Raw genomic sequence first — 26845 nt, 5'->3', positions numbered from 1 at the left:
CTCGGGGCTGCTACTGCCTTCAAATCGAAGCTTTATTCTGAATACTGACTAATGCAAACGTGGAAGAGCTCCTGCTAAGGCCAGCGTTGTCGTTCATAAATCGTGACGTTGAAAGCACGTAGGACCGCCCTGGATCGTAACCTAAGAGTTAATTGCTTGAACTTTATTGCACTGCGATCACGAGCTGTCGTTACTGAATCGCTGCTCCTTTGTGCGGGTCACATATTGGTGGGGAAGTGCTTCAACGCATTTACAGGTTATTCACTCAATTTCTGCTGTCGGTCACACTGCCCTCATTGTCTGACGTGAAAACCTAACGTAACTATTTGATATTACATCAAGTTAAATAAATTAATTATCGAAATAGATGTTACCAAATCGACAGTTTATTATTATTAATTATCGAAATAGTAGTTCAAAATTTATAGCTTATTCTGTGTTGTTTCTATCCCCGGACTGCTTTACTTCCAAAGGTTTTTTACGTCAGGCGCTCACACGCTCGTGACTTATTTCGTGAGGTGCTCATTAGGGCGCGGCTGCTCCAGGTTCTCTACATTCGGTACGAAATTTGTGTGGCTGTCGTTAGTAAGGCGTACTTGAGTGTACCGGATCAATACTAGCATGTCTGGTGCCGGGTCAGCGACGAACATTCGCGCCTCAAGCACCCCCAGCAGTCCAATAATTGCTGCGACTGGCCGCGCCTTGTTTATAAACGATCGGGTCCAATGTTCCGTTAACAGTCTGGCCCTGAGTCCCACCGACTGTCGCGCCCAAAACGTCACTGACAGTCGGGCTCAGAATGTCGGAAACAGTCGCGCCCGAAGCGCCCCCAATAGTCGGGTCCAAAGTATCACTAACAGTCCTGTGATTGCAGCCAAGACACGAGTTGTTAAACTTGATACTCTGAACTCCAATTTCTCCGTCCACGACACCCGTATTAACATGGAGGATGTTGCGGTTTCTTGTATGTCCGACGTTAAAATCGATATTGATCAATGTTCCGCGAGCTTGACAAACTTTCTTGTTGACGGCAGCAACGACGTTAACCATGGAAATCAGTTAAAAGTTGTGAAAAATGAATCTTCCTCCGAATGCCTCCACACGAGTTTTGTCCACGAAACTGAGAGCAGACGAAAGGAAATGACACTCGCTCATGGCGAGGCGGTGGATATGATGCCAACTGAAGATTTATGCCAGGAAGGAGGATCGGCATCTCAAAGTTCATCAAAAATCAAAAGTAAAGTTGACTCAATGGAATGCCCATTATTGACGGATCTAGTTGATCGGAGCGCTGAACACCTAATGCGATATATGTACGAAGAAGACGTGTACGATGAAGACGAAATGAAGGATTCTGATGATATTTTTCTGTTATTTCAATCCTCGGATAAGCGACAGAGCCGTGATAAATGTCAAACAAAATCGGGAGAAAGAAGAACGCTCTCGGCTTCTCCGTGCAGTCGGTCGTCTAGTAAAGACACAATAAACAGTTCCTGTGAGCCACTCGCCTCCTCGACAAATGCTCACGTTATCAGTGAAGTGGGCTTCAAGGACTCTTCCTACTGCGGCAAAAAATCTTCTGTTATTTCGTCCTGCGAAAATTCCTCGTTCATACCAACCAATTGTCCGGATTTGAATGGGAGTCCATACAGACGCGCTGCCGTGTCTGTTCTACGGTCGTCGTCTACAAAGAAACTCTGCAGCGCTGACAGCAGCAAAGAGTCTGCAGGCAGCTCTGAAGAAGCTGTGGAACTCAATGACATTTTTCCAGCTCACTTCGTTAGTTTGCACAGAGAAGCGAGCTCGAGCAGTGACTTGACCGACGACAGCGCTGAACAAATTGAGATAGAAGTATCACCCGGGTAAGTCTTTTACATTGTAATGCCTACATAACGAGACACTTGGACTAGAATAGAATAGAAGTGTCGGCACTGAAGAAATAGGTCCATGTCTCTCGTGAACACTCTCTGATGATATGCATGTATTTCTGTGTTTCTCGAATAAGCAATTTTTGTTATTGCATAATCACTCGCATCGTTTTTCCAGGCTGGTTGTGGAATGGCCTTCCTTTCTTGACGAGTCCGTTATTGAGAACAGAATTCCGTTATCTGCCCGTATTTTTGTTATTCTGCAAGCATATCCGCTGAATATCTGATTTGTCATCTGCATTGCCGTCCACTTAAGAAATGCTGAATGTATTCGTGCAAAAAAAATCTACACACTTGTTGTGGAGACCTCAGAAACGAAATCAGCGATGCCTGTGAAGTAAAAATAGCAACGACACTTGAGCAACATATTTTTATCGATATAATTTCAGGGGCTTCCCGCATTTGATTAATTAAATCGTCTTTATTTTCTTAATGTAGTTTTGTTTTTTAAATAATGTTTTGTTTATAACCAGTGTTGTATTACATTAAGCATATGATTTAAAGGTATGGCGTGAACCGACACAATGGCTTCTAAACCCCTTCTGAATATCGATGTTAATTAAGCCATAGGCTTATAGGCGAAATTTCAAAACTCGGTTGCCGAAGAGTTTCATAGGTCTGCACTACATATAGTTTCTGCAATGCGAAACACCGATTATTAGCTATCAACTTGAAATTTTGACGGACATTAAAAAAATATTGCTTCATAATCTGTATGCAAAACATTCGAATTCATATTATTTTAATGACAAAGAAAGTCTTGCGTTACGAAGCTAACTCAACGAACTATTTCGCTTCTATAAGGCTCATCTCAAGTGCAGGTGTCGAACGAACTGGCAAATAAACTGCGGAACAAATAAAACGGGCGACTCAAGGCCTAGACAAAAATTGAATGTGAGACAGCTATGAAATTACGATTACAATAGGTTTATATGTAATGCTTTACTCACCATTCTGTTTTCAATACACTTGTAGTGTACACTGAATACGGTCCGACCGAAATAAAAATAATAGTAAATAACAACCTCAAAGAGAATCAAACATTAGCTCAGTACAATTATGGAGAAATCCTTAACTTTACGATATGAGATCAGCCTTGCCATTCGATCCCAAGCTCCGTATCAACTTTGTTGTAGACCCACACACTTGTGCAGGGCACATATTCTTCCAATTTTTTATTTTAATAAGTATGAACCTATAAATTTCTTTGATCCCTATTGCTATTGAGTTATGGTGGAGCTATATATCTTGAGAGCACATAAAATTGATCATATTTCATAAAATTGATCAATTGATCATAAAATCGACCCAGTCGCCCCATCTTATTAAAAAACGCAATTTTGTCATAATAATTTCACGAATATTTTCTGGCATTTTCACAGCATGTGGAACAAAGTAGCTTGAGCTGGTGGCAGTTACCCGTAAATTAAAAATCAAAAAATCATGTTACATATTTTTTATGGATTCTTCTATTCAACGCAATCTGGAGGATTTATATACGGACAGGCTACGAGGAATAAAGTCACGAACACGGGAAATTCAACTCAAGTTACGTCTTCGAAAACGTTGATGGTTGTAAAATAAGACTTTAACCTGGAAAAAATACCGCTTCTAAGATTTAGTATATGTATACTGTACGTCGTCGTCGAATCCAAACACTGAATTTCTTTCTCATTGTGCACTCTGATCCCAGATATGCACCGCATCTACGGGAAAGGAATGATCTCCGGCCGTAACTCCGCTGTCCGTTCAGGAAATTGTCGCGATATGCGGGCTTTCCTTTCCCCGGCTGAATTGGGAGCCGCAGTTCTTTCAGGAGCTCAGTTGCCTTCAGAATACCTGATTCTGTTGACACGTGTTTGCTTTGAAAAACTTCGCAACATTTCGTATACCTTCGTAATATGAGACGTCATCTATGCTGGTGGTATTTGTGCCTTGATCTTTTTCATGTTGTTTTGATAATGAAAAAAAAATAATATTTGAATTTTACCTCGAGCGTCCTGGTCCAGGTTTTACGAAGTTACATTGTGTTGATGGGCAAGCTAGTCAAATATTTTATATAAACCTGCGTAATTTAAACCTGACCTAACCTTATTTGGCCGTTACTAGTACCTACACTACTCTGCGAATTTTTACTTTTTTAATGATTTATTTATATCATGGGTCTGCCCATTATGATGCCATATTTTATTCATATTTATACCATAAAATTCGTGATAATTAAGTTCAGTTATAGTTTATCGAAAGATAAACAGTACATCTGGGTGAATACTTTTCACCATGATGGTCAGTGATGAGACCGTGAATAATGTTAGTGGGAAAACGCTTGGCTTTTGAACAAACTTTCCTTTAACTGCTTTCCGTTAAGCGATTTTCCCCTCAGCCCTCCGGAAAAATTCGCAGATTTTATACACGTTATAAGTATAATTACGTTTTTCATTCATCAGTTACATTAATTTTCGAATTACATTGACTTACCATAAAGAGAATTTAGGGTTCACCGCAAACGTCATGCTAAGAACGACCTTGTAGTGGATATGATTTTTTTAGTTCAGCAAATATGTCATAAAATTATCATTGGAATTCCGCTCAGCGTTCAACTTTTCTTAGCTTTAGGAACTTTGATTGTTTTCTTTTCGACTTTCTCAGCACAGTCGTTATGATATTTCTACATGAATTTAGAACTCTTCATACATTGTATGGATGGGACGACCTAGCGTTTTTTGTAGCTAAGAAATGCCAGAATAGCTCAAATTTGGGTTCAATGCATGTGTGGTGCATTGACTTCCCTTAAGATTTAAATTAATTGAAAATTTATTTATTTCATGCTAATGAAATCACACAGGATTAATAGAAATTTGTTTGTGAATAATTCGAATAATCTTCATTAGTATTTTATTCTTATTTTCGGTCCTGCATGTGGCAGCTAGGAGTTTCTTTGTGTTTTTTTCTTATTTTGATCGATTTGTGGTGTGTCATTTTGAGGAATTGCGAATCTTTCATTAAAAATGTAATATCGGCTGGTTTCTGGTATAAAAAATTCTTCTTCGAATCCCCTGTGAAGTTTATTGTACAGTTTCCTGCTACTAAAATTATCGAATTTCGTACTTATGACTCGGATTTTGATCTCGAGCTTTTTCATTTAATTTTTTTTTTCATAGAAAACTCGACGCCTGAAGCAATAGCATTGCTTTGAAACGCTTTTCTGTGAACGGAAAATTCATTTCAACATGTTTACTTTTCAAGCTTCAAAGAAATTATCACCGATAACTCATTTACATTACGTCGAAGTAATAGCGTTTCAAGTGTTTAATTGTTCGCCATGATCCAGTTAATTAATTTTATCGCTTCAGGTGCTAGCCATATACCTATACTGACCAAACACTCGCCTTGGCTTCAGTATCACAAATCGATTAATTACTTTTGTGAAGACTGGCACTTTTGAACTGATTACTGATAATTATTGATTACTGATAATGATAGGTTACTGATAATTATTTTCAATATCTCCATCTGCAATGTTTCCTTTAATTTAAACCTAAGAGAATTTTCCTTATTTTATGCTCCAGTACAAACGTTATCATTCTTGCTCCTTTTATATCATTTGGGATCTTCCATACATTTACGTTTGTCTTGAAATGACAGGTAAGGAAGTTATTCATGAGTATCTTCTTAAATTATGATGTTTTATGGTTTCCAAAAATTTCGAAATGAACTGAAGACTATTTTTAGATCATTGTGCTGCAGGCCCTCGGTTCTTTGCTTCGTTTGCATTCGAGTATATGGACGAGCAGAACTGCATCGCTTGAAGATCAAAGCCTCCATTTATTACGCCGCTCCCTGCCTGAATGGTTGATGGGCAGTCGCTTCAAGAAGCAGTTCCCACAACCTGTAAATGTTGTCAACTGGAATAATTGTCATCATTCTTGTCGAGACGCTGTTCTTGTAACCTCTAAATGTTGTCAACTGGAATAATTGTCATCATTCTTGTCGAGACGCTGTTCTTGTAACCTCTAAATGTTGTCAACTGGAATACTCGCCATCATTCTTGTCAAGACGCTGTTCAAAAAGTAAAAATCTACCTATTTGTCTGTAGTTATCCCCGCTGAAAGTATGGATATCGATGATCATTTATTTCCGTATTTGCGATTCTTATCAGCTTCGTCATCATTGGGCCGTCATGACTTTAGTTTTCGACGCTCGTCAAGTCTCGACTACAATTAAAGTGACAAACTGTCATTTTTTTTATTCAGATGTATATCTCCTGTTGAGAAGTTATCAGGATTCTTTGCCAACTTTTCACGTCCCTATAGTAAATTCCTCTATTGTAAATGAGTGATATCAGTTAGATTGCGGTCGTCAAAGGCATTCCAGACTGATGATTGTTTTTAAGTATACTTGAACGGAGGAAAATTAAGCACTGGAAACCGCAAGGATACAATTGGTTGGCTTCAATTTTATAAGAGAATTTCTTGAACCTCGTATACCCCATACGGTATTTGTTTTGTCTTGCTGCTCAATGAAATAGCATTGCGTTAGTTCTATTTATTTCTCACGGTTCTCTGTAATTCTCTTATTGTTAATCGGGGAACTATACGACTTGTTCTAATCATCCAGAAGCTTAAATGAGATTATTGTTTTAGTATTTCCACTTTTTTTATTTTCTATTGCATTCTATCTCGCTATCTTATCTCATAAGACTTTTTTCTGCATTGTACATTTGCATGGAAAACGTGGAAATTGTCGACTATACTCTTCCTAGACTAGACATTGTGTAAACATTGTGAAGATACGTTGTCCGTTATTTTTACATGGCGTTTCTGTTTTCATTTTCAACTAAAATTCCTTATCAAAAGGGAGAGGTTTAGATGAAAAAATCCTTTTGCATGCGTTGGCGTAAAATGTTTCGTTAGAAATAAAATATATACGAATGAAAGGTTCACCTCGTACAGAGATTGAGGCGCTAAATCTTCAAACGCATTAAAATGAGTGAACCAGAAACCAGGTGCATCTTATGTATACGTACTGCACTCGAATGTCTGTGCACTTTGAGCAGTACCTGAGTTTACGCGACTATAAAAAACTCTGGCGCTTGTACAATATAAAGCAGCATATTTATTTAATAAACAAAACAAGTTGCTAATAAAAAATAGACAGGAAAATTTCTGAAGGTAATGGGGGTACGAGCAAGTGAATTTAATTTTTTTCTTTGTCTCGAAGCGGTGGCACTGAGGGTTGGGCGTGCGAGGAGCTTAAGATTCTCATTACAACTTCGCGTGCAATCTCCCAAAATTTGCGATGCGACCATCCAGGCCGAGGCCCAAATTCCCTTCATCGAGGCTAACAAATCTGATCAGGGGGTTAGTGAAGGATGAGATGGCCCTGCGATAGGCGGCTGGGTTGGGCCGACCTCTGTGAGTGTGTATGCAACACCCAGCAAAATGAGCGAGCCATATTGTCAAAGTAGCGCCACAGTTTCTGAACGTAGCAATGATACGTTTATTTACCGAGATGAACTATGGGTTAGGAAAACACACGCAGGTCATAGGGTGTGTTGATGTTTGGACAATGTCTTACTCATTTCTTTCAGTGTTGTGAAGATGAAGTCCTTTGATGCCATCTTGGGGAGAAACGTGAAAGATGAAGCCATTCCTGACAATTCAAAATTCATGGTTGAAAACACTGAAAACCCGTCCGATCTATCAAATGGGTGAATTTGTCCGATTGTAAATTATTTTAAACCGTTCAATAACCCGTATTAATTTTATAGCTTAATAAAGTTCCTCTCAGCTTGAAATTCGCGTAAAATTCTCTGCTTCTCATAGCGACTCTCATTAGTTTTTCATTTGTCAGTTTCTTATCAATATTGGGCCAAGATCTCTAAAGTTGCTTACCATACGAGCGGATGACAAAACGGTTGTCAAAGTTGACTAACCGTCAAAGTTTCTGTCGACAACTTGAATGTTTCTCTTTCCTAATTGGATGCATTAGCTCCATAACAGTCTTCAATATGTCTTCTTTTGACTAATAATCATTCTTGATTCTCAAGATCAGCTTTGTACTGATCACTAACGACTCGAAGTTGAGAGTAGGGCGTCCTTCTTTTTCAGTCCTATTCACATTGAATCGACTATTCGGAAGTTAGTCTCTTTCCTAACTCTATAATGACATTGAATAATGAATTTTCAACTTAGTCCCTTTATCTAGAGGACCAGAAAATTGTTTCCCCTAATTTAAATCTCCTCACTTCGTTTACTGTATTTGAAGCTTAGTCTTCCTGTTCAACTCAGTTCATTTATAATCACGATTTCTATGTGATTCCAATTTTTACTCAATGACAGAGTAGGTATATAAGCAATGATATACACTTGCGTACAGCTGAAACATCAATCAAATTTTAAATTATGAATGTTGATATCATTGCCCAAATAATAAAACTTTCTGCGGTGCAGTCAATAAATTCAACTATGCACAATTTTCCCATAGCAGTGGCGAAATGTACTTGATACGCAAAAGCTAAAAATTCTCCGTAGTGTCATATTGCTGGAATTTTTCTCAAACTTTCTTGTCCTGGGAGTAAAAATATGTAGTTCATTTATGAGCTCAAGCAATATGACTAAAGTCAGTCAGTGCACAATTTTTTAAATTATTCAGGTATGCATTCGGTATAAAAAAGCGTTGAAAAGAGATCCGTTACGTGTCCTAACTTGGGCAAGCAAATGCCCAACAGTTCTCTGTGACGTATCAAAGTTCTGCATTTCTTTGTTTGACTTTCTCTTTCAGCGCTAGAAATTTCTCATAAATGTGGCTGCCTTGAACTTGGGGGAGTCCTTGCAAGTCTCAAACTTGTTTGTCTCGTCGTCATGAAAATGTCAGCTTTGATCTTTATCATGTCCATTCTGGCTATGTGAAATGCCTGCGTCATGGCTTGAGTTCAGAGGAACGAGAATCTTGGATGGCAAATGAAATTCAGGTGTATCGTTAGTGTCTTATTTTTCTTGAGATAAATGTGATGAAGTTAACCTAGATGTGATTGAGGTTAGCATTTCACCATCTCTAGTCAGGTATAATCCACGACATTGTACAATTCATCAAAACACGTTCATCAAATCACATCGCTACCGAAGTTTAGAGATTTTATTTTTAAAACGACAGTTTCTTTAAAAATCTGCACTTCAGAACGATTCAACTGCTCGTGATCAAACAAACGAAGCCTGTGATTAGCAGTTATCTTGGAAGTGATTTATTATGAACGCACCCGTCTTGCTTATTCCCCATTAAATCTAAAAGGACAAAATGAAATAAAAATATGAACATGCGTTGCCGGACGACTCAAAAATCAAATTATCTTGATTTATTATGATGAAAAATCTTATTTGAAAGATTTATTATGATGATCTTTTAACTGATTTATTTATTTAAAATTTCGCGATTTAATTTTCAACTGATATTGATGAAAATACGATGTGATGTTAGTCATGTAGGGCCTACAGCCAGTTTAAACCAGTGCTAGTTAAATACTGACGTCATGTTTATTTTAGTGACATTATGTTTAACTTGATATCCTAAATTGTCTTTATGCTGTCAATAATTACCTGCGAAGCTCATTGTCATTTACACAATATACTGCAAACCCTTTATCGTCATTTTTTATCTTTTTTTTTTTTTTTATGTAGGTTTTCTCTTTTGTGCATGAAAAATAAAGAAGGAAGGTCGATTAATAACACTTTAAAAAACTTTCCCGATGGAAGGATAAATGATTAACTCTAGTTTATAAATTCTGTTTTGAGACCCAAATTTAATCGATCCTAAAAACTTTGTGCTAAAACTTCATCCGACCAAAGAACAATCGTGCCCTTCCCATCATTCAGTCAAACAACTATGTCGTAAATTTATACCGCTAAACACTTATCGTACCTTAAACGTAATCTTCTGAACGAAAATTGCCGTGCCATGCATGCGTCCCGCCAAGTGTATCGTGCGGCGATCATGCACAGTGAAGTAGCAGCGGCTCCTCGACACTCCTGCCATCCTGCAAGCAAGCGACTCCTGGTCACGCGATGGCCGCTTTAGCCCCAACCATTGCAACACTCGCGCCCGATGATTAATTTGTCGAAAAGTGCTGCAGCTTGCGTGCCTACCGCGTGGTCTGTCCTTAGTCTGACCATGCTACACTTAGTTTGACGGGCTGGTCACGTTTTGTTTGAAATGTAACCTTATTTCTGGTACCCTTTGTTTGACTGACAGTCTTGTTTCTGGTACCCTTTGTTTGACTGGCTGCCTCATATCTGGTACCCTTTGTTTGACTGACAGTCCTGTTTCTGGTACCCTTTGTTTGACTGGCTGCCTCATATCTGGTACCCTTTGTTTGACTGGCTGCCTCATATCTGGTACCCTTTGTTTGACTGGCAGCCCTGTTTCTTATACCCTTTGTTTGACTGGCAGCCCTGTTTCTTATACACTTTGTTTGACTGGCCGCCCCATTTCTGGTGCCCTTTGTTTGACTGGCAGCCCTGTTTCTGGTACACTTTGTTTGACTGGTAGCCCTGTTTCTGGCACCCTTTGTTTGACTGGTAGCCCTGTTTCTGGTACCCTTTGTTTGACTGGTAGCCCTGTTTCTGGTACCCTTTGTTTGACTGGCAGCCCTGTTTCTGGTACCCTTTGTTTGACTGGCAGCCCTGTTTCTGGTACACTATGTTTGACTGGTAGCCCTGTTTCTGGTACCCTTTGTTTGACTGGCAGCCCTGTTTCTAGATACAGCTTTATATTACGCTTGGACTTTCTCGTATCATGATGGATGTTTTGTATTTCTCTCAATAACGTTTAAATTTTGTTTGACGACCGATACATTGTGAAGGATTGCCGTTGGCGTGCAACCAACCATACAATATTTGGATATTACACTATTGGTATTTAAAAAAATCTGTAATTCTACTGGGTTCATCTCTTCTAACACTTATCTTAATTAAAATATAAGCACTACAGCAATGGATGTTGTTGGTTGCTTTGAAGCTGATGGTGCCAAGAGAGCGTGCTCATTGAACGCAATGAATGAGCCAACCGATAGGTCATACACTGTCGCAATTCACTGATTTTTTATTTTATTTTTCTATTGAACTACTCTTCGATCAGGCTCAGTTCTGATCGAAGAATATTCAAGACACACTATTCTAGATGTGTCTACTTAAAGATCACTTAGCATCTTAGCAACTTTAGCATCACCATGCATCATGACGTCATCACTAGCATGCTGACATCATTGTGTTCACAATACTCCTGCTGGTATTTTCTCTGATAATTATATGACAGCTTATGACGGCGCTCAATACTTGACACAACCGAGCGCTGCTTGTCAAAGTCCAAGGTCGCGATATCGAGGCTCACTTGTACCTAACTTAGTTCCCCGGCACACGCTCGCATTAAGACAGACTATACACTCTCAGAGATGAGTGAGATCCTGTCTAAAAAGATATTTATTTTGACCTAGCGTGTGTCATCCTGACCCAATTTGGCCAAGCAAAAGGGCTTATCGTTGCTATGCACAAAAAGTATCACTATCTTTACCGCAGTACCTATTCATTTTTATTAGTGTATGTGCTCGTATACAGGGACAGTACCTAGATGCGGCCAGTACAACTTTACCGTGCTGCTGGCCACGTTTATAGGCTCCACTGGCCGCGGAAGGGCCCAATAACCTATTATTACACAAGGCCTTTAGCTGGAAAACTATTCTCCATTTTTATACTCAAAAGCTGTAATGGCCGCAACTATCTGACCCCGCGTTCAAGCATCTTTAGTTAACATTGAAGCTACGATATTATTTGCCAGCATTAAGATTATATTTATAAAATAGTTATTTGAAAATAAACTATCGTCTGCCCAAACACGTCGCCTTATTCAATGTTTTGCTTCAAGGGTATTATGTCATTCACTATCATCTGCGCTCACGCATCACATGCTAATTCAATTCGTTTCATAATAATTATTGATGCATTCTCGCCCGATCAAGTACATCGGATAAAGTTACTCAAATTATTGGATAAAAATCCGGTTACTAATATAGTGGTTTAATTTCTTACGTCTGCACGAACACACAACTTCGTTTTTTGTATTGAGGATACGATTTAATTATGTTTATTTCGCTTGCCAAAGCTCGTTCACTGAATGTTTGATTTTGTTCTTCTCGTCTCACTAACTAAGTATTTGTAATGAGAAAATCTCGAGTACGTGCGATGGAAAATTGAAGCAGAAGCTCCGCTTTTCTTCTTCAGCTTAAAATCCGAGTTCTAACCAGAAAAATACGAAGCTGCAGAAACTTTATTTGTTATACATTCCCCGAAGGGTTTGTGAACGCCTCCGTTGTTTTTATGTCTAATAAAACATAGATTTTTATGAAGCCCTTGAGAGCCTCGCTTGCAGCCGTTGCCGCACCTTCCCTCGTGCAGTTTCACTCATGTTGGGCATATTCCCTCATTCCGGTCTTGTATCATTCCCGCGATAAATTATGTATATAGATACACTAGATTTGATATTTTTAGATATCTTTATTATCGACGAGTAAGAATTCTTAGTCCACGACTTTTCCATTCTCCTTGACTGTTAAATTTTTCTAATACTTTTGACTTGCTAGAAAAAGAAAGAGTTTCTGACATGCCTGAACCCTTAAAGTTGTATATTTAATTTTACACAGTGCACGTTCCATTGAAGAAAAAAATATCATCGAATGACATTAGTACAAAAAGTTTCAAATTACTCTGAAAATAATTTCAGCACTCTAATAAATCCAGCGGTTTTTAATTAATTGCCGAGTCGTATCTATAATACTTCATGTTTCATTCTGTGTCAAGCAAAAATCTAAACTTTATTCGTGGCAGAACCTTCAATTTAATTGGTAATGAATAATTTTTATTCTTTCGAAACTTCATAAAATTTTAATGAAATATCCTTGGAAACCTTAGATTTGTATGTCAAATCCTACATAAGTGTATTTTCCCAAATAGAAAATGCAATTGAAGAATTATTAATTATTAATACCTCGGTCTTTAACAAAACCAACTATAGCAATAATAGACATCTTTTTATCTAAATCGCAATACTTTAAAACTACATTTGAAACTCAATTGAAAAAAATGCATTTGAAACTCAATTGAACGTTATCTCGAAGAACATTAATGTCTCAATTGCTGCGGATGCCCTTGAGCCACATCTAGGTAGCCATGCAACCGCGGTCAAGTATAGGCAATAATTATTTACTATAATTAATTACCGCGGTCAAGTATAGGCAATAATTATTTACTATATTTAATTACCGCGGTCAAGTATAGGCAAAAATTAATTAATAATTATCGAGCGAACGCAGTTTTACGAGCGCTGGTGCGTATGAATGCGTTGCTGTACAACCCTGCGTGGCGCGCTGCCAGCTCCCCTAGGCGCTGACAACTCGGGTCCTACACGGTTGCTCTTGACGTGCCTATACTTCTGTGACCAAAATCGAGAAAATTATGTTTAGATGAATAATTACCTGCATATTTTTGAATACTATTTGATATCTTCTACTATTTTTGGCCTGTTTTAAGCACTCGAATTTCTACCTCCACATATACTACTACCTTTACCGACTATAAAATTATAAATTTGTCTCGAAATTTGTTTGATGAGCTTCAATAAATGGCCGCAGCTTTGTGCTGTGCCGCATGAATACTTAAAACGAATACTTTCACTGACGTGACTTCACGTAAAGAATCTAGTATTTATCTTGGAAGCATCATATTATTTAACTACGTAACTGTGATGAGCATCGTATTTGTTTTTTAAAAACTTGTCCTTGTTGCTGCATTAGCGGGCGTGCAGCAGAAAAAAACACTTTTATACAACAGTATGCCAGTGTACTACAGCAAGATGCAGATATATGCAGCAATATACTGGTGCAGCAGATATATGCAGCAATATGCTGGTGTGCAGCAGATATATGCAGCAATATGCTGGTGTGCAGCAGATATATGCAGCAATATGCAGGTGTGCCTCAGCTGCCAAAGTCGTTCAGTTGTCGGGCTTCTGTCTCTGCCTGCGGCCGCTCTTTGGTCTCTGCCGATCTCTGTTTGGTCTCTCTAATAATATATATTCAGTGCTCAATAAGAAATCAAATCTTGAATTAAATGCGTTTGGTCTTTAGAGGTATATCAAGCCTGTGGAGCGTGTCAAAAACTATCTAGCATTCGAATTTCCTCCTCTCGAGTCTCCACTTTGTCTGTTTTGAGTTGAACTTTATCAACTTTGTTTGCGTTAACAGGAAAACTATTCCTGCTGTCTTAATCATCAGAGAGGATAATTCAACTATCTTTGTTATAATGCCCTGCTCGGGTTAAATTATAGCACACAAATGTGAAGGTTTTTGAGTGGTGTGCTCCTGGTATTTCTTCTGTGCGAAACAAAATATCTCCTGCCTATATTATTGTAGCAAAATTAATACGGTGCTCTCAATCTTATGAGTAAATTAGAGTTCAAACTAAAGATAAACTTTATTGAACAATTTTCGCTAAGTTTTTTGTATCATATCTTTAATGGTTCAGTGTATGAAAAAACAGATAATTCAAGTGTGGTTCTTCCCTTTGCCTAGGAATAATTGCATCAAATTTCGCTGACCAGCTGTGCCGATGCAAAAAAGTAATGGTGATGATCTTTTCAAACAAAATGGCTTCTCTAATTTGGAATAGGAAACTTGCTTCTGTATTGCTTTGTGACGAATAAAATGGTAAGTTCTCACCCAGACATTTGACGCGAGTGTTATCTCCTCTCTTTGCCTGCTCGTGGTCTCGGCAAGACTTCGATGTGGTGGGAGATATGAGCGAGGCAGCTGCATGTGCTCTCTCTGTGAACATAATAAATTTCCCTACCTTTTTTTAGTCTTACACTTGGCACCTTGAATTTGTCTTTGTTACCATCCTGATTTAAGTGATTTGATGACTTGTTTTCGAAGGAATCTACTCTTTTGAAATTGACTCGTTTTCGTCCTATCTTTATACGCAAGAATATAAAATTTTATCCCATCTGGGTGAATGTGCAGATTCGTATGAATGCAATTTTGATGGCAGTGGAAACAATTGATTTGAGTTACTTTGATGACAATTTTAATCTTTGAAACTTGCATCCTTTTACCAAACGATTAAAAGCAACTCTATAAATTCTGGGCACTATTATGTTGATGGCATCAAGCCGGCGAGGATGCGCACCACATTTTGGATGATGTTACCGCTACGAGTTTTTCATCCTCATAAGTTGGCACTGACGTCCACTTGAAATCATTAAAAAAAACAATGGATTGAAAAGCCAGAAAATTTTTGAATTTTCTTCCTCATTGAATTGCAACTTGATATGCGCTTTAAGCAATCAGATGATTTTAATCCATTATTGTTTCTAAACTAAGTTCGCGTCAGTGAGGAGAGAAGGTTCTTCCTGACTTCCACTTGGAAATGATTCCGGCGGCTATCCTCGGAGCCCAAGAGTGAGCGTTTTTTGTCAATTTTCTCAACGTCTTTTGTTTAGCTTTCTCTGCTCGAAGTTCATTAATTTCTATTTTGTTGAACTTCACTAATGCTGCGACGTTTACGAGGTGTGGTTTAATTTAACCATTGTGAAGTGTTGTGCTCTCGATCGCGTCAAACTTGATCTTACTTTGCCTCAAACTTTATCTTACGTTAACTCAAAGTTGATCTTACTTTACCTCAAACTTGGCCTTATTTTATCTTGTGATTTACCAATGCTGACGTAGATCGACGCAAATAAGCGAGTTTTTCGTTATTGTCTGGCCGCTCAATTTCATCCTAGCAATGATCGAAGGTCATTTATACCTTAGTTACTTTTTTATGTTTTTTGTCATACATTAGTGGTGAAAATCTGAATATTTTTAATATTTATTTTAATTTTCTCCACATCTTCACTTCGACATTTCAATACAATATTGGTTAGAGTATGGTTATATTATCACACTCATCAAATCATTTGCTGCATTATTATGGACGCTTCCAGAACTTCTCTATAAATTCCGTTCGCTTTATTTTTATCCAAAAAATTTTCTGGTCTTTAATCTATCAATTTTTATTATTTTGGTTTATATTTATCTGTAAACACTTTATTCTTATTGATTCCTCGAAAAAACCATAACTAATACCAGTATTTTTAAAGAGCTTACCTCCGAATTTACACTAAAAACTGTCTTGATTACTGCCGTGACTGTAAATCAAGACTTTAGCTTCTTCTGCTCCAGGCAGTGCTGCTTCTAATACAGATGCTCCATGCGCTGTCGGTATATATAGTGTTGTTGTTATAGTTTGGGAGCTGGTGGTTTGATAGGGACATCTATGTATATCATGTAATTTTGGTGACATTGCAGACATTATTGCAGGTTATATTGATTGCGGGTTATATATACTGAACTGGGTAGAAATGGGGTCCAGAGGGACATGTGAATTATATTACAAATAACGGAGGCAAAATGGGGTACAAATGGGTAAGTGAATTATATTAATCATTAAAGGGCACAATACCTCTCTCTGCGACATCAAAAAAGCACTGACTTGTGTGGCATTTCTGCCCTAAACTGTTATAAACTATTACCCTTTGATATATAAAATATAATTGAAGAGTCTTATTGTCTCCCATGTCTCACTATACCCCATTTTCCCATACAAGTGTAACTGCAATATAGCTACAAGATGAGACTTCTTTACTTGTTCTAAACTTTGCACCTGACATTTTTAGTTATTTTTTTCTGCATACATGTATTTATTTATTGTCGTTGCACCTGTTTTTCTCGCTGCAACTGGGGTTGCTTCTATAATTGGAATCGCTGTCATTTTCGCAGCGTGCAGCTTTCACGTTCCTGTGACCTGAGACAAATAGCGGCCGCTGCGCCTTCATTGTTCGCTGTGCAATGAAAGCGCCTCGCTGGCAGAACTGAAACGAGTGTAAATGTATCACGATTTAGTGAAGCCTTTTTTATTCTCTAGTAATAGGAAAAAATCATTCTTGGAATGTTTCATTTTCAATAGAAGTACTCAGTTTTTATTTATTCATTCCTGAAAATTTGTTTTAATGATTTGTGTTCATTGAATCTGAAAATATTTCATATTTGATATCGTTTTACGATGTTTTATATATCGGAACGTCGTCTTGCGTTGTTTTCTTAGTATTGACTTTCGATATTTTTAACGTTTATGCGGGTGCGGCTGGGTAAAAGTTGCTGGATTTCTCTTGTATATTTGCCAACTTGATGCGAAGACTTGCCTTTAAGTAAAGCGAAGCCATAGTGATAGCTGTATTTTACAAATAAGAAAACAACCCGGAAAATTACTCAACGAAGCTGAGGCCGAGTGTCTGGCCGGCCATGAGCCCAGTGTGGCTATGCTAGTTAAAGGGGGGTATACCCTAAAATTTTTGGATTTGGCTTTTTCGGGTTTTAGTCTCATCTTTTAGTCTCAAAAGCTGACATTCTACCCTATCCAACGGTACCATTACCATCTCTGTGCGTTGATTTATGCTTTCACGACAGATCACGAAAGGGGGCGGTTGGGGGAGTTCTTTAACAAATTAGATAGGAACTAATTCGCTGCTCAGCACTATAAATAAAGTGTTTGCTTGAGGTGCAGCTTAGTAACCCGCCTGGCGTTGTATGAGAAGGTGCGCATGTAGTCGCTCCCATAATCCTTGATTGGAATCAAGCTCCAAAAACGTTTAGTTTCGTATCCTTACTACATTGAATGCCTATTGCGATGCGCGCGGGACTTTGTCGCGCTCTACTGAAAAGTTTAACTTGTTGTCACTGCAAACCTATCTCCTCCTACAGTTTTGAAGCTACAGCTATGAGACATATACCATTCGATTCGTAATGACCATACCTATCGAGTAACGAAGCCCGTTTTTTAGATTTGTGCAGTTTGGATTCAAAATGGGGGATTTGAAGAAAATGAGAAGTAAACGGAAAAATGCATGTAAAAAACAGGTCAAAAGTAATAAAGCGGGCTTCGTTACTCGATCGATTGGTATGGTCTTTAAGCATCGAATGATATGCGTCTCAATGTTGTAGCTTGGAAACCCTAGGAGGAGATAGATTTCTACAGTACCCCTTTTTTTGTCCATTTTCTATGAATTTCAAGTTTTCTATTAATATTTCCGAAAAAATCATACGAACAAAATGTTCTTGTATTTTGGTTTTACATATATGTGTAAAGTTTCAGAAAGATCCGTTTGTAAATGTGGACGTTTTTCGGAGGATATACCCCCTCCCCTTTATTGCTTCATTCTCAAATTGTATCCTGGTGATTTTAATATCTAGACCAAGTTTGGAATATTCTTATAACCTTTACGCGACGGTGATAAAATCTTTGACTTTTACAGCTTTTTTTATCATCTATCATTGTTTTTGTACAGGCATTCTTGTAGAAAACGGAAACACAATTCGCACTTCTTTATTAATTTCACGGAGATTGATGGAATTCTGTCTGATGCCTGCGGACGAGAATATTCATATCCTTACTATAAAACTTACTGGAAATTTTTTATATTCCCTTGCAAGTACCTACAAGATTTGTGCATATTAGCAAAATAAAAGAATAATGTTGCTCAAGTATTTTGCGAGATTTTTCAAACTCAGAGCTTATCCCGATGTGCTTCATCGCCCTGATGGATGACCAGGGCCGCGCTTGTTCGTGCGCCTAACTTGATTGATGTGAAATTAACGTCCCATGAAATTAATGGCCGCTACCCGGTGTCTCATATCGCTCCGTTCGGAGCGAGCGGATACCGCAATCGATAGATGTGCGTTAATTAAACTCAACACAGTTGTACTTATACTGAATCGTTAATGAACTAAAACTACGTCCTGATATATGCATTTCCTTTCGATCTACCAACGTCATCTGAAGAATTGTCCGACTCTTTGATAATTTAAATCTACGAATTCTCTGATCATTAATCGCTCGCGTATAAATCATACTGAATAGTATATATAGATTAAAATTCTTCATTGATAATCATGTTTTAACAATAGCAATTATTCCATTGATATATTGAGATTTTCGTACTTAATTGAGGTTTTGAACGTTTCCATGTGTTACTCATTCGTGTTTTAGATACGGGCGGAAAGCACGTAAATCCAATATGCAAAACATTTCGAAATTAGGTGTATCTTATATACGATGGAACTTACATGCCTGCCAGTGCTATACGTGAGTCTCAGAGATACGTATAGTCCCCATCATCACAATCAAAAGATGAAAATTATTATTTCCATGTGGTGTACGTGAAATCATAGCTGACGATTTTTGACTAACCTGACACGTTTTACAGAGATTTTTATGTTATATCAAACCCAAATTTAATTCATTAATTTTGTAGCAAATTTTTTCCCATTTAAAAACTGTGAATGGTGCACCTTTAATTACGCGTCATAAAATTTATTGAAATTACTGCTATCGTTTCAACAGTACTAAACCAAAGTTGAAACCACAAAATTTGACCGATTCCTACAGTTGCAGATCCGTACGACACGTAATCGTGAGAAACGTACTACTTATTGTATTGGTTCTTTATACTGCTCTGTCGATACCCGATTTATGTCAGGAGCTCGTCATCTGCTTTCATTTGATGCATTTCCAATGCGATCGTCCATGTCAAAAGTGAGAAAAACGCTCGTAAATTTTAACATATTTGTTTATCGACTTTAATTCGGCCCGAACTTCGAGATCTGACGTCGCAGCGATTTTTCAGCTTCTCCGCGCCTCGAATATTTACCGACGTAAAATTTTTCTAAAAACTGTCGGCTCACTGCAAGTTCTTATTACTTATCTGGAGTCATTGCGCTGTTGGAGTAGGACGTGACCGAGATTTGGAAATAAGTTCAAATTGGAGACGTCTCACTTTTTTCATCGTTTACTTCTTCATAGTGATTTATTTGAGGAACAAATCCGCTGGGTAAATGTAAAAAGAGGTCGTATTATTATACTACCGCACGATAATTCCCTTTCAAATTTATTATGTTGTTGATGATTGAAAAGTTTGATTTCATTGTTCTTCTTGTCTATTTTAATCAAAAATTAAACGGACTAAACTGCAAGTCAGTGACAATAAACTAAAAAGTAATCAAAAAATTAGGCAGCTTGTTGATTAATTGCACTAGACAGAAAATTTTGATCTTTCATAAAGTTTCATTTATTCATCCAAGAACTCAATTCATTACACCGATGAAGATACCCGTTCCTACTTGATACCGATCAGTAGTAATTAATATTACTACATGTATGTACGTATTTAATTTTCTCGTCTTTATCGCTTGTTTGTTACAATGTCGTAGAGGGTTGAAAGCCCCGCCTTGGCATGGCGCCTCTCCAGGCCTCGTAGCCCCCAATTAATGTTCGTCCTAATTTCTTGTCGGGTTGGCAGTATGGCGGGCTGTCATGATGGCGGGTTGGGATTTTGGGTTGTCTGGATATGACGGGTTGTTGGGTTGTCGGCATGGTGGGTTGTATTGTTGATTGTTGAAAAGGCGAAATGATTTATTTTACACATGTACAACTTCAGTGAATTTATATTTATTTCGGTATTTCATTTATCGATACTGGGATCTGGTTGATGTTATTCCAAGTTTACAAGTTTAATGTTATGATATATTTACAGGTATTTATGTGTATGTGTATTTATCTCGTTTATTTACTTTGCTCGAAATCCAACTGAGCCTCAATTATTCCAACGAGTATTCGCTGTCGCCGCTTCCTCTTCGGACTACATACACTCTGTTCAGATCAATCAATATTCTTCGATTTTTCGGCCCCATCTTTTGTCGTCCTTTTTTGTTTTTGTCGTCAATCGTTTATATTTCATTTTTCATTGTCTTCCGTTTTGTTGTCCACCAGTTTTGTCTTCCGTTTTGCTGTCCCCTTTCATTTTGTTGTCCTCTTTCGCAGCGCAGTCCCCTTCTGTTTTGCCATCCCCTCGTTTTGTCGTCCGTTGTCGCCATCCTTTCGTTTTGTCATTCCTTCCGTTTTGCCATCCCCTTCCCTTTTGTCATCCTCTTTCGTTTTGTCGTCCAGCAGATTTGGCTTCTGTTTCGTCGTCTCTTTTGGCTTTTAGACAAATTGAAGATTTTCCACGTCCACTGTTTGAAGTTGCAGAGTCAAGATGTAGTGCAGGACAAACCAAACCCTCCAGGATGTTCCATGATTTCCGCGGGGATTTCTTTCTTTAGCGAATTCGGTAACTTGATCTGTTCGTGGGAAAAAATAGGCTGGTCCGTCTGGCTTTTAGATTTTCTCATCGCACGAGAATAAATTTCGGCTTGGAGTCGTCGTGAGACTTTCAAACTCCGCTACCATATGCAGCTGCCTAGTTTGCGTGGAACCAAGTTTACGCGTGATTTACTGTCGTATCACAGGTGGAAAAATGCTTCAACGAAATCTCGAACTTTGTTTTCATTTCACTTGCTGGCTAGAAATTGTCTCGTGTAATTCCGGTTGTCCGATATTTATAATTCACTCATTGAACATATACCTTCACGTTCCTCTTTTATATTTTGAGTTGATAAATGCAGTCACAGATTAATGTAATATTCTCACCGCTTGTTAATTCACTCTCTTTGTGTATAAAGTCCACAGAACGGCGATGAACACCACCATTGTCTCTTATCCTATCTTCTGCATTTGCCTTAGCCCAAGGTTTCTTATGAAAGGTTCCGATAAGATCGGGGAAAAAAGCCTTTATCCTGGATTGATTCAGATCAGGTTAGTTTGCTTTGTCCCACAATGCAGGGTCCCATCTCAGGTGCTCTTATCTCTTGTTGACCAGCGACGTCTTCGTTCAGGAAAATTGACGACAGGTTAACAATAGCGCCACTAGAGTACTCTGTGCGCGAAGCGGTCAAGTGCTTCCCAGAGTCTCGTGTTGACAAAACCCTTCCTCTTTGCCGCTGGTCTCCTCCGCTCGCATGTTTCGGCTATAATTTTGTCTTGAGCTGCAATCGCCTTGAAATGGTTGAGTTTCTTCTTAAGCGTGTGAAATAATTGCTTTCGAGACAATGGGTATCCGTAATACTGATTGCTATTGACAAAAGTTGTAAAGGAAATTTTTTTTCAATTGATGGAAATTTGATCATGCAAGGTAAATTTCTTCAACTTACTGGATCAATTGTTCATATTCGTCAAGACCTTCATCTCTAGCTGCTCCCGAAAGTGATCGTAATTGTTACACTTTTTGTCAGATTAAATTGAAAAAAAAAGTTCATAATGTTATTGCACTCTTCTACAGTTTTTTTTAAACTCTTCTACAGTTTGTTTTAAAGGACCACGTTCTGAACATAAAAACTAAGTTCGTCCAACTGTCCAAATATTATTTTTCACGCGTCAAAAGTTATTTATATACATTTAACATCTATCTCTTTTCGCGAACAATTTCATATTTTCATCTTTTTATAGTTGTCGTTCTCAAAGGTACGAAATATTCAATATATCTCAGGTTTAATGTAATCTGAAACCCAATGGTAATTTCTAATTTTGAGACGGAAATTTATAACCATTCCCTTAGAGAATCCGTCATTCCGCCACAACGGAAACGTGGTAGACTGGAATAATATCACGGTAGACCTGAATGATAACGCGATAAACTGGAATGATAACGCGGTATAGACGCGAATGGTAACGCGAAAAACTGTAATAATAGCGCGGTAGACGTGAATGGTAACGCGATAAACTGGAATGATAACGCGGTAGACGTGAATGGTAACGCGATAAACTGGAATGATAACGCGGTAGACCTGAATGGTAACGCGATAAACTGGAATAATAACGCGGTAGACCTGAATGGCAACGCGATAACCTGTAATAATAACGCGGTGGCTCTCTATATTGGAATGGTTTGGGAATCACAAGCGTCATCGCCATGGGTGCCGATTGAAGATTCGTGGCAGGAGTCGGCCAGCGGGTGATGGATGGATGGCGTGGTGCGACGGTCTCGGAACTCGACTTCGTGACCAAACTTCCTCTGACGACTGCGGTACTGACGGTGAAGAATGACCGCCTCCGTTTGTTACTCGCAGCTTGGATGCGTGTTGGGAATAATAGTTTCGTTGCCTAAAGTCGAACAATTCTTCATGCATTATCTCTTTTGTGAAATTTTCAGCGGCAGTTCTAGCCGTCTAGAACTCGACACGTGAGTACACATCGATAATGTGTAGGGATTAGTTTAAGTGACTTTAAGCTGTAATTAAATGAGCAAGTTTATTTTTCTTCTCCTATATAGTCGTTTCAACAATCATAGATGCCATTCTATAATCTCTTATTTTGCTCAATATAGTTTTTTTTATCCTGATCTCAATGGTCGTGGTGAGTCTTTTTAATTATTTTTTAATTTTATAGTATTGCTAAATATAGCTTGCCAATTAGGATTTAGCGACGGCTAAGTTTGCATCTAAAATAACTGGCAAACGCTACTCCGTGCGCCGGTAATGGGGATTAGAGCTTTTTTCCAACACTGCTCAAATTAAAGAAGTGTTTCTCATGGAAGAAGTATTTTTGACGCAACTTATGCTCTTTATTTCCGCTTCTTTTGCTCTTATTTCTGTTTCTTTTGCTCTTTATTTCTGCAACTTTTGCTCTTTATTTCCGCTTATTAGACAGTTCCGTGTACGCGCAGCATTGGAACAATTTTTTGGTATAAACTGGCTCTGAGTAGCTAAATACCAATCCTTGAATGAAACATCGTTCAATTAGACCATTTCGCTATTATTTCGCTGTTCGGCATGAAAAACTCGTCCCGATGAATTGTGTGTCCTAACGATTCGTATATACTGCGTGTGTCCAATTCAGGCCATTTGTTGACGATTTTGTTCGCGGAATTTTGATCAAGTGGCCTTTCATGGGACGCCTTGTGAAATGAATGCCGCTGCCTCGTATTTCACTTCCCACAAAGGATGTCTCCGAGCAAAGCTTGCGGTCGTGGTCATTTCGAGACCGCGCTAGCACCTCTCATTTTTTACCTTCTGTCGATAGGTTAGTTCTTATTCATTGAACAATATCAATTGAAACCGCTCATTGCCACTAAGGATCTCATTTCATTTCATCATTCAGTGACGAATCGACTCATTCACCGAATTTTGTACAACGTGTTTGTAACGTAAAGTCGCTTGAGTCTCATACAACACTTGTCATATCATAGAAATAGAATAGTATTTGAGGCTCCAATTAAATGGTGAGAATACCGGGAATTATTCATTAGATCGTTTAAATGATTACCTTCTTCTCTTCCTGGCGTCAACTCGTCCTCGGCCAATACCGTTAATGAACATTTTGCGAGTACTACCATACCCGCAGTCTGGCTTGCTTCCAACTTGTGTTTGCTCCGAAATTGCAGATTAGTCGGAGGATCTGTCCTCCTAAGCGTACAAAAAGTCCGTACTTTTGGGGTCCGATTTTGGGCCGGGCACTCCGGCCAGGAGTGCATGGCATTCGAAATGTTTTCATGGCAACTTCGCGTAGAGTACGTGCATGTGATGGTATTTTCTAACTTGAGCGAGACTTTCAGCCGCTGGACTTCCGTATTCATCATTTAGGACTATTTTAGTTTCATTTAATTGTTTGAAATTTGGGAGACAGTGCAGAATGCCGGTTGAAAGCTGTTCTAGTTTTTGTTTGAATGCTGATGTTATATTTTCAGCGAACCTCATTTTGCTTGTTTGGTAATGGTTGTTTAGCTAATCGATATCATTTCTTTTTCGATGTCCGGTTCAATTCAAGTTTTTAGATTGAGCCTAAAACTCTGTGTCTATTTCTCAGTTGTTTATGTATGTATTTTATGTATTTTTGGGGTTATGGTTATGCATTTTTAGATCGAATTCAAAATTTCTCTTCATTTTGACGTGAAATCAGTCGCATTTAACGATTGCAAAAAATCAATGTGTGCTCGGTATTACAACTTCACTTACTACAAACGTTATTTGGTGCTGCTTCCATGACATAATGGTCTTTTTTAGTACTGCTGTGAGACGTTAATATTTATAGTTCGTTATTTTATTCTTGAAATGAAGTCAGGCCGCCATAAGTTCTTAACTGGCATCATGCGTCTCTCTCGAGACGTCCTCATCTCCGAGGGCTTTTAGTATCATTCTAGAATTTGTTCTCATTTGCAAGGCAATTTCTACTGCTGTTCAAGTGGATTCGTTTTTTTTCTCAGTTAATTAACATTTCCTCCGTTCCCTTAAGTGAATTGAAGCATAAATAATTCCCGGTTGGATTTGAAAAGTTTGCCATTTGCAATGAGAGAAATTGGCCCAAATTGGGAGATTTTGTATTGTGTGTATTTGTGTAATATTGTGCATTATGTAAAATATGTGTGCTCTAAATAATATTTCTATTCTAAACCCTTAATTTTCCCACTCTTGCAAGTATATCCGTTACTTTATTCTCGGTGAAACAATAGCATATGCTTCTTGTATTCTGACACAGTGCTTCTTATTTGCCGAGATCATATATATTTTTTCGTCTAATTTTATTTTGCTTTCGGCAATTTTTTTGGTATCACTAAAATTTAGGCGCAATATGAGCGCAGCTTAAACTCTAAACATTTTCTTTCTCGCGAAAACAATTAACGCTTCAGCCACGCATCTTTTTTCTTTGCTTGAGGATTTTTTCACCCAAGTTAATATATTTTTTTGCAGCTGCAAGGCGCCCTTCCAGAACATCAACGAAGAGGAAATGAGGGACGAGCTGCCGTATGTTTGATTGATTTATTTAACGCTTTTTTTACTAACATATTTCATGTTTACATCGAGTTTGGTTCAGCGTTTTTTGCAAATATTAGTCAAGCTTTATCGTCACCTTATCACAACTTGATTGTTTTTAATAAATAAAGAGTGAATCTAACGTTAATTTCATTCAATTAATGATCATTTATTAATTTCACAATTTTGGCACGTATATAGTTCAAGTCCCTGATTGAAACAATGATGCTTGATCGTAGCAAGAATCATACGGTTACATCGCATCCGTCTGAGGCTAATTTCTTGGTATGCTGTTGTTCAACTGTCGCTATTTTTCACAATATATTACAGCAGAATTTGTTCCGAACCATCCTTCTCGGAGGTCGGATTTAGGACTTCTATTTTTGACTTCTATTGTCTATTTTATTGAGCAAGTTTGAGTGACACACCGACTTATTTCTCTTGCAAAAATGTCACTATACTTCACAGTTTTCAATCCATAAAGATTTGCTTGAAACTTTACATTTTAAATAGGAATAATTTTTCCCCGTCTTGCGTATGATGCCTCTAGTGTTATCGCTAACTGCACTTCGTTCTCTATCTTGAATTTTCACACGGAGTTTACTGATTTTCAAGTTACTTATTCTTCTCAGAAAATCCCATTAATATTTAAAACTTGAGCTTAAAATAGCTAACATCTGAGCTTCCTTCATGATCATCAAGCATATGATTGTCAGCAACATTTTGTCATCTACTAATCTAATTTCCAAATCATCCTTTGAATATTTATATTGTCTCGCAAAGCTTCTGCTGTTTATCTTCGCCACGCAGTTGTGCACAGTTTGTTTCCTTTACTTCGGTTATTTAGTGCTGCGTTACTGCTGTTTTTTGTTTAACTTCCAATCACTCAGGCATATCGAATAGTTTTGATGTAATCGATGAAAACTCACCAGAATTTTAATCGTTGAACTCATTTTTAACCATAATCCTGTACACTTATTGTTGTAAAGAAAAATGACCTCTAGCTGTCTCGCTACAAATGTAATGTATTTTCAATTAATATTTTATTTGATAAAAAATGTATAGCTTACATTCGGTTAATATTATATTACACTTGTTCCTTCACACTCAATTAAATAAAGGATTAAGAGACATTATATAATGGTTGCAGTTGCCGGGC

At 38.0% G+C, this 26845-nt stretch overlaps 1 protein-coding gene across 2 annotated transcripts in view; it reads left to right on the top strand.

Annotated features, from left to right (window-relative positions):
* Positions 1 to 26845, top strand: part of LOC108669814 (voltage-gated potassium channel subunit beta-2) — a 106011-nt gene that overhangs the window by 52929 nt on the left and 26237 nt on the right. For both annotated transcript variants that reach the window (XM_018157223.2, XM_018157224.2), the window contains exon 4: positions 25624 to 25677. In XM_018157223.2, the coding sequence (XP_018012712.1) occupies positions 25624 to 25677 (54 nt within the window). The remainder of the gene's footprint in view (positions 1 to 25623; positions 25678 to 26845) is intronic.

Source organism: Hyalella azteca, unplaced genomic scaffold (genome assembly GCF_000764305.2).
Source record: "Hyalella azteca isolate HAZT.00-mixed unplaced genomic scaffold, Hazt_2.0.2 contig10992, whole genome shotgun sequence".
Classification (NCBI taxonomy): domain Eukaryota; kingdom Metazoa; phylum Arthropoda; class Malacostraca; order Amphipoda; family Hyalellidae; genus Hyalella; species Hyalella azteca.
This window is presented reverse-complemented; position numbering and strand designations above follow the sequence as displayed.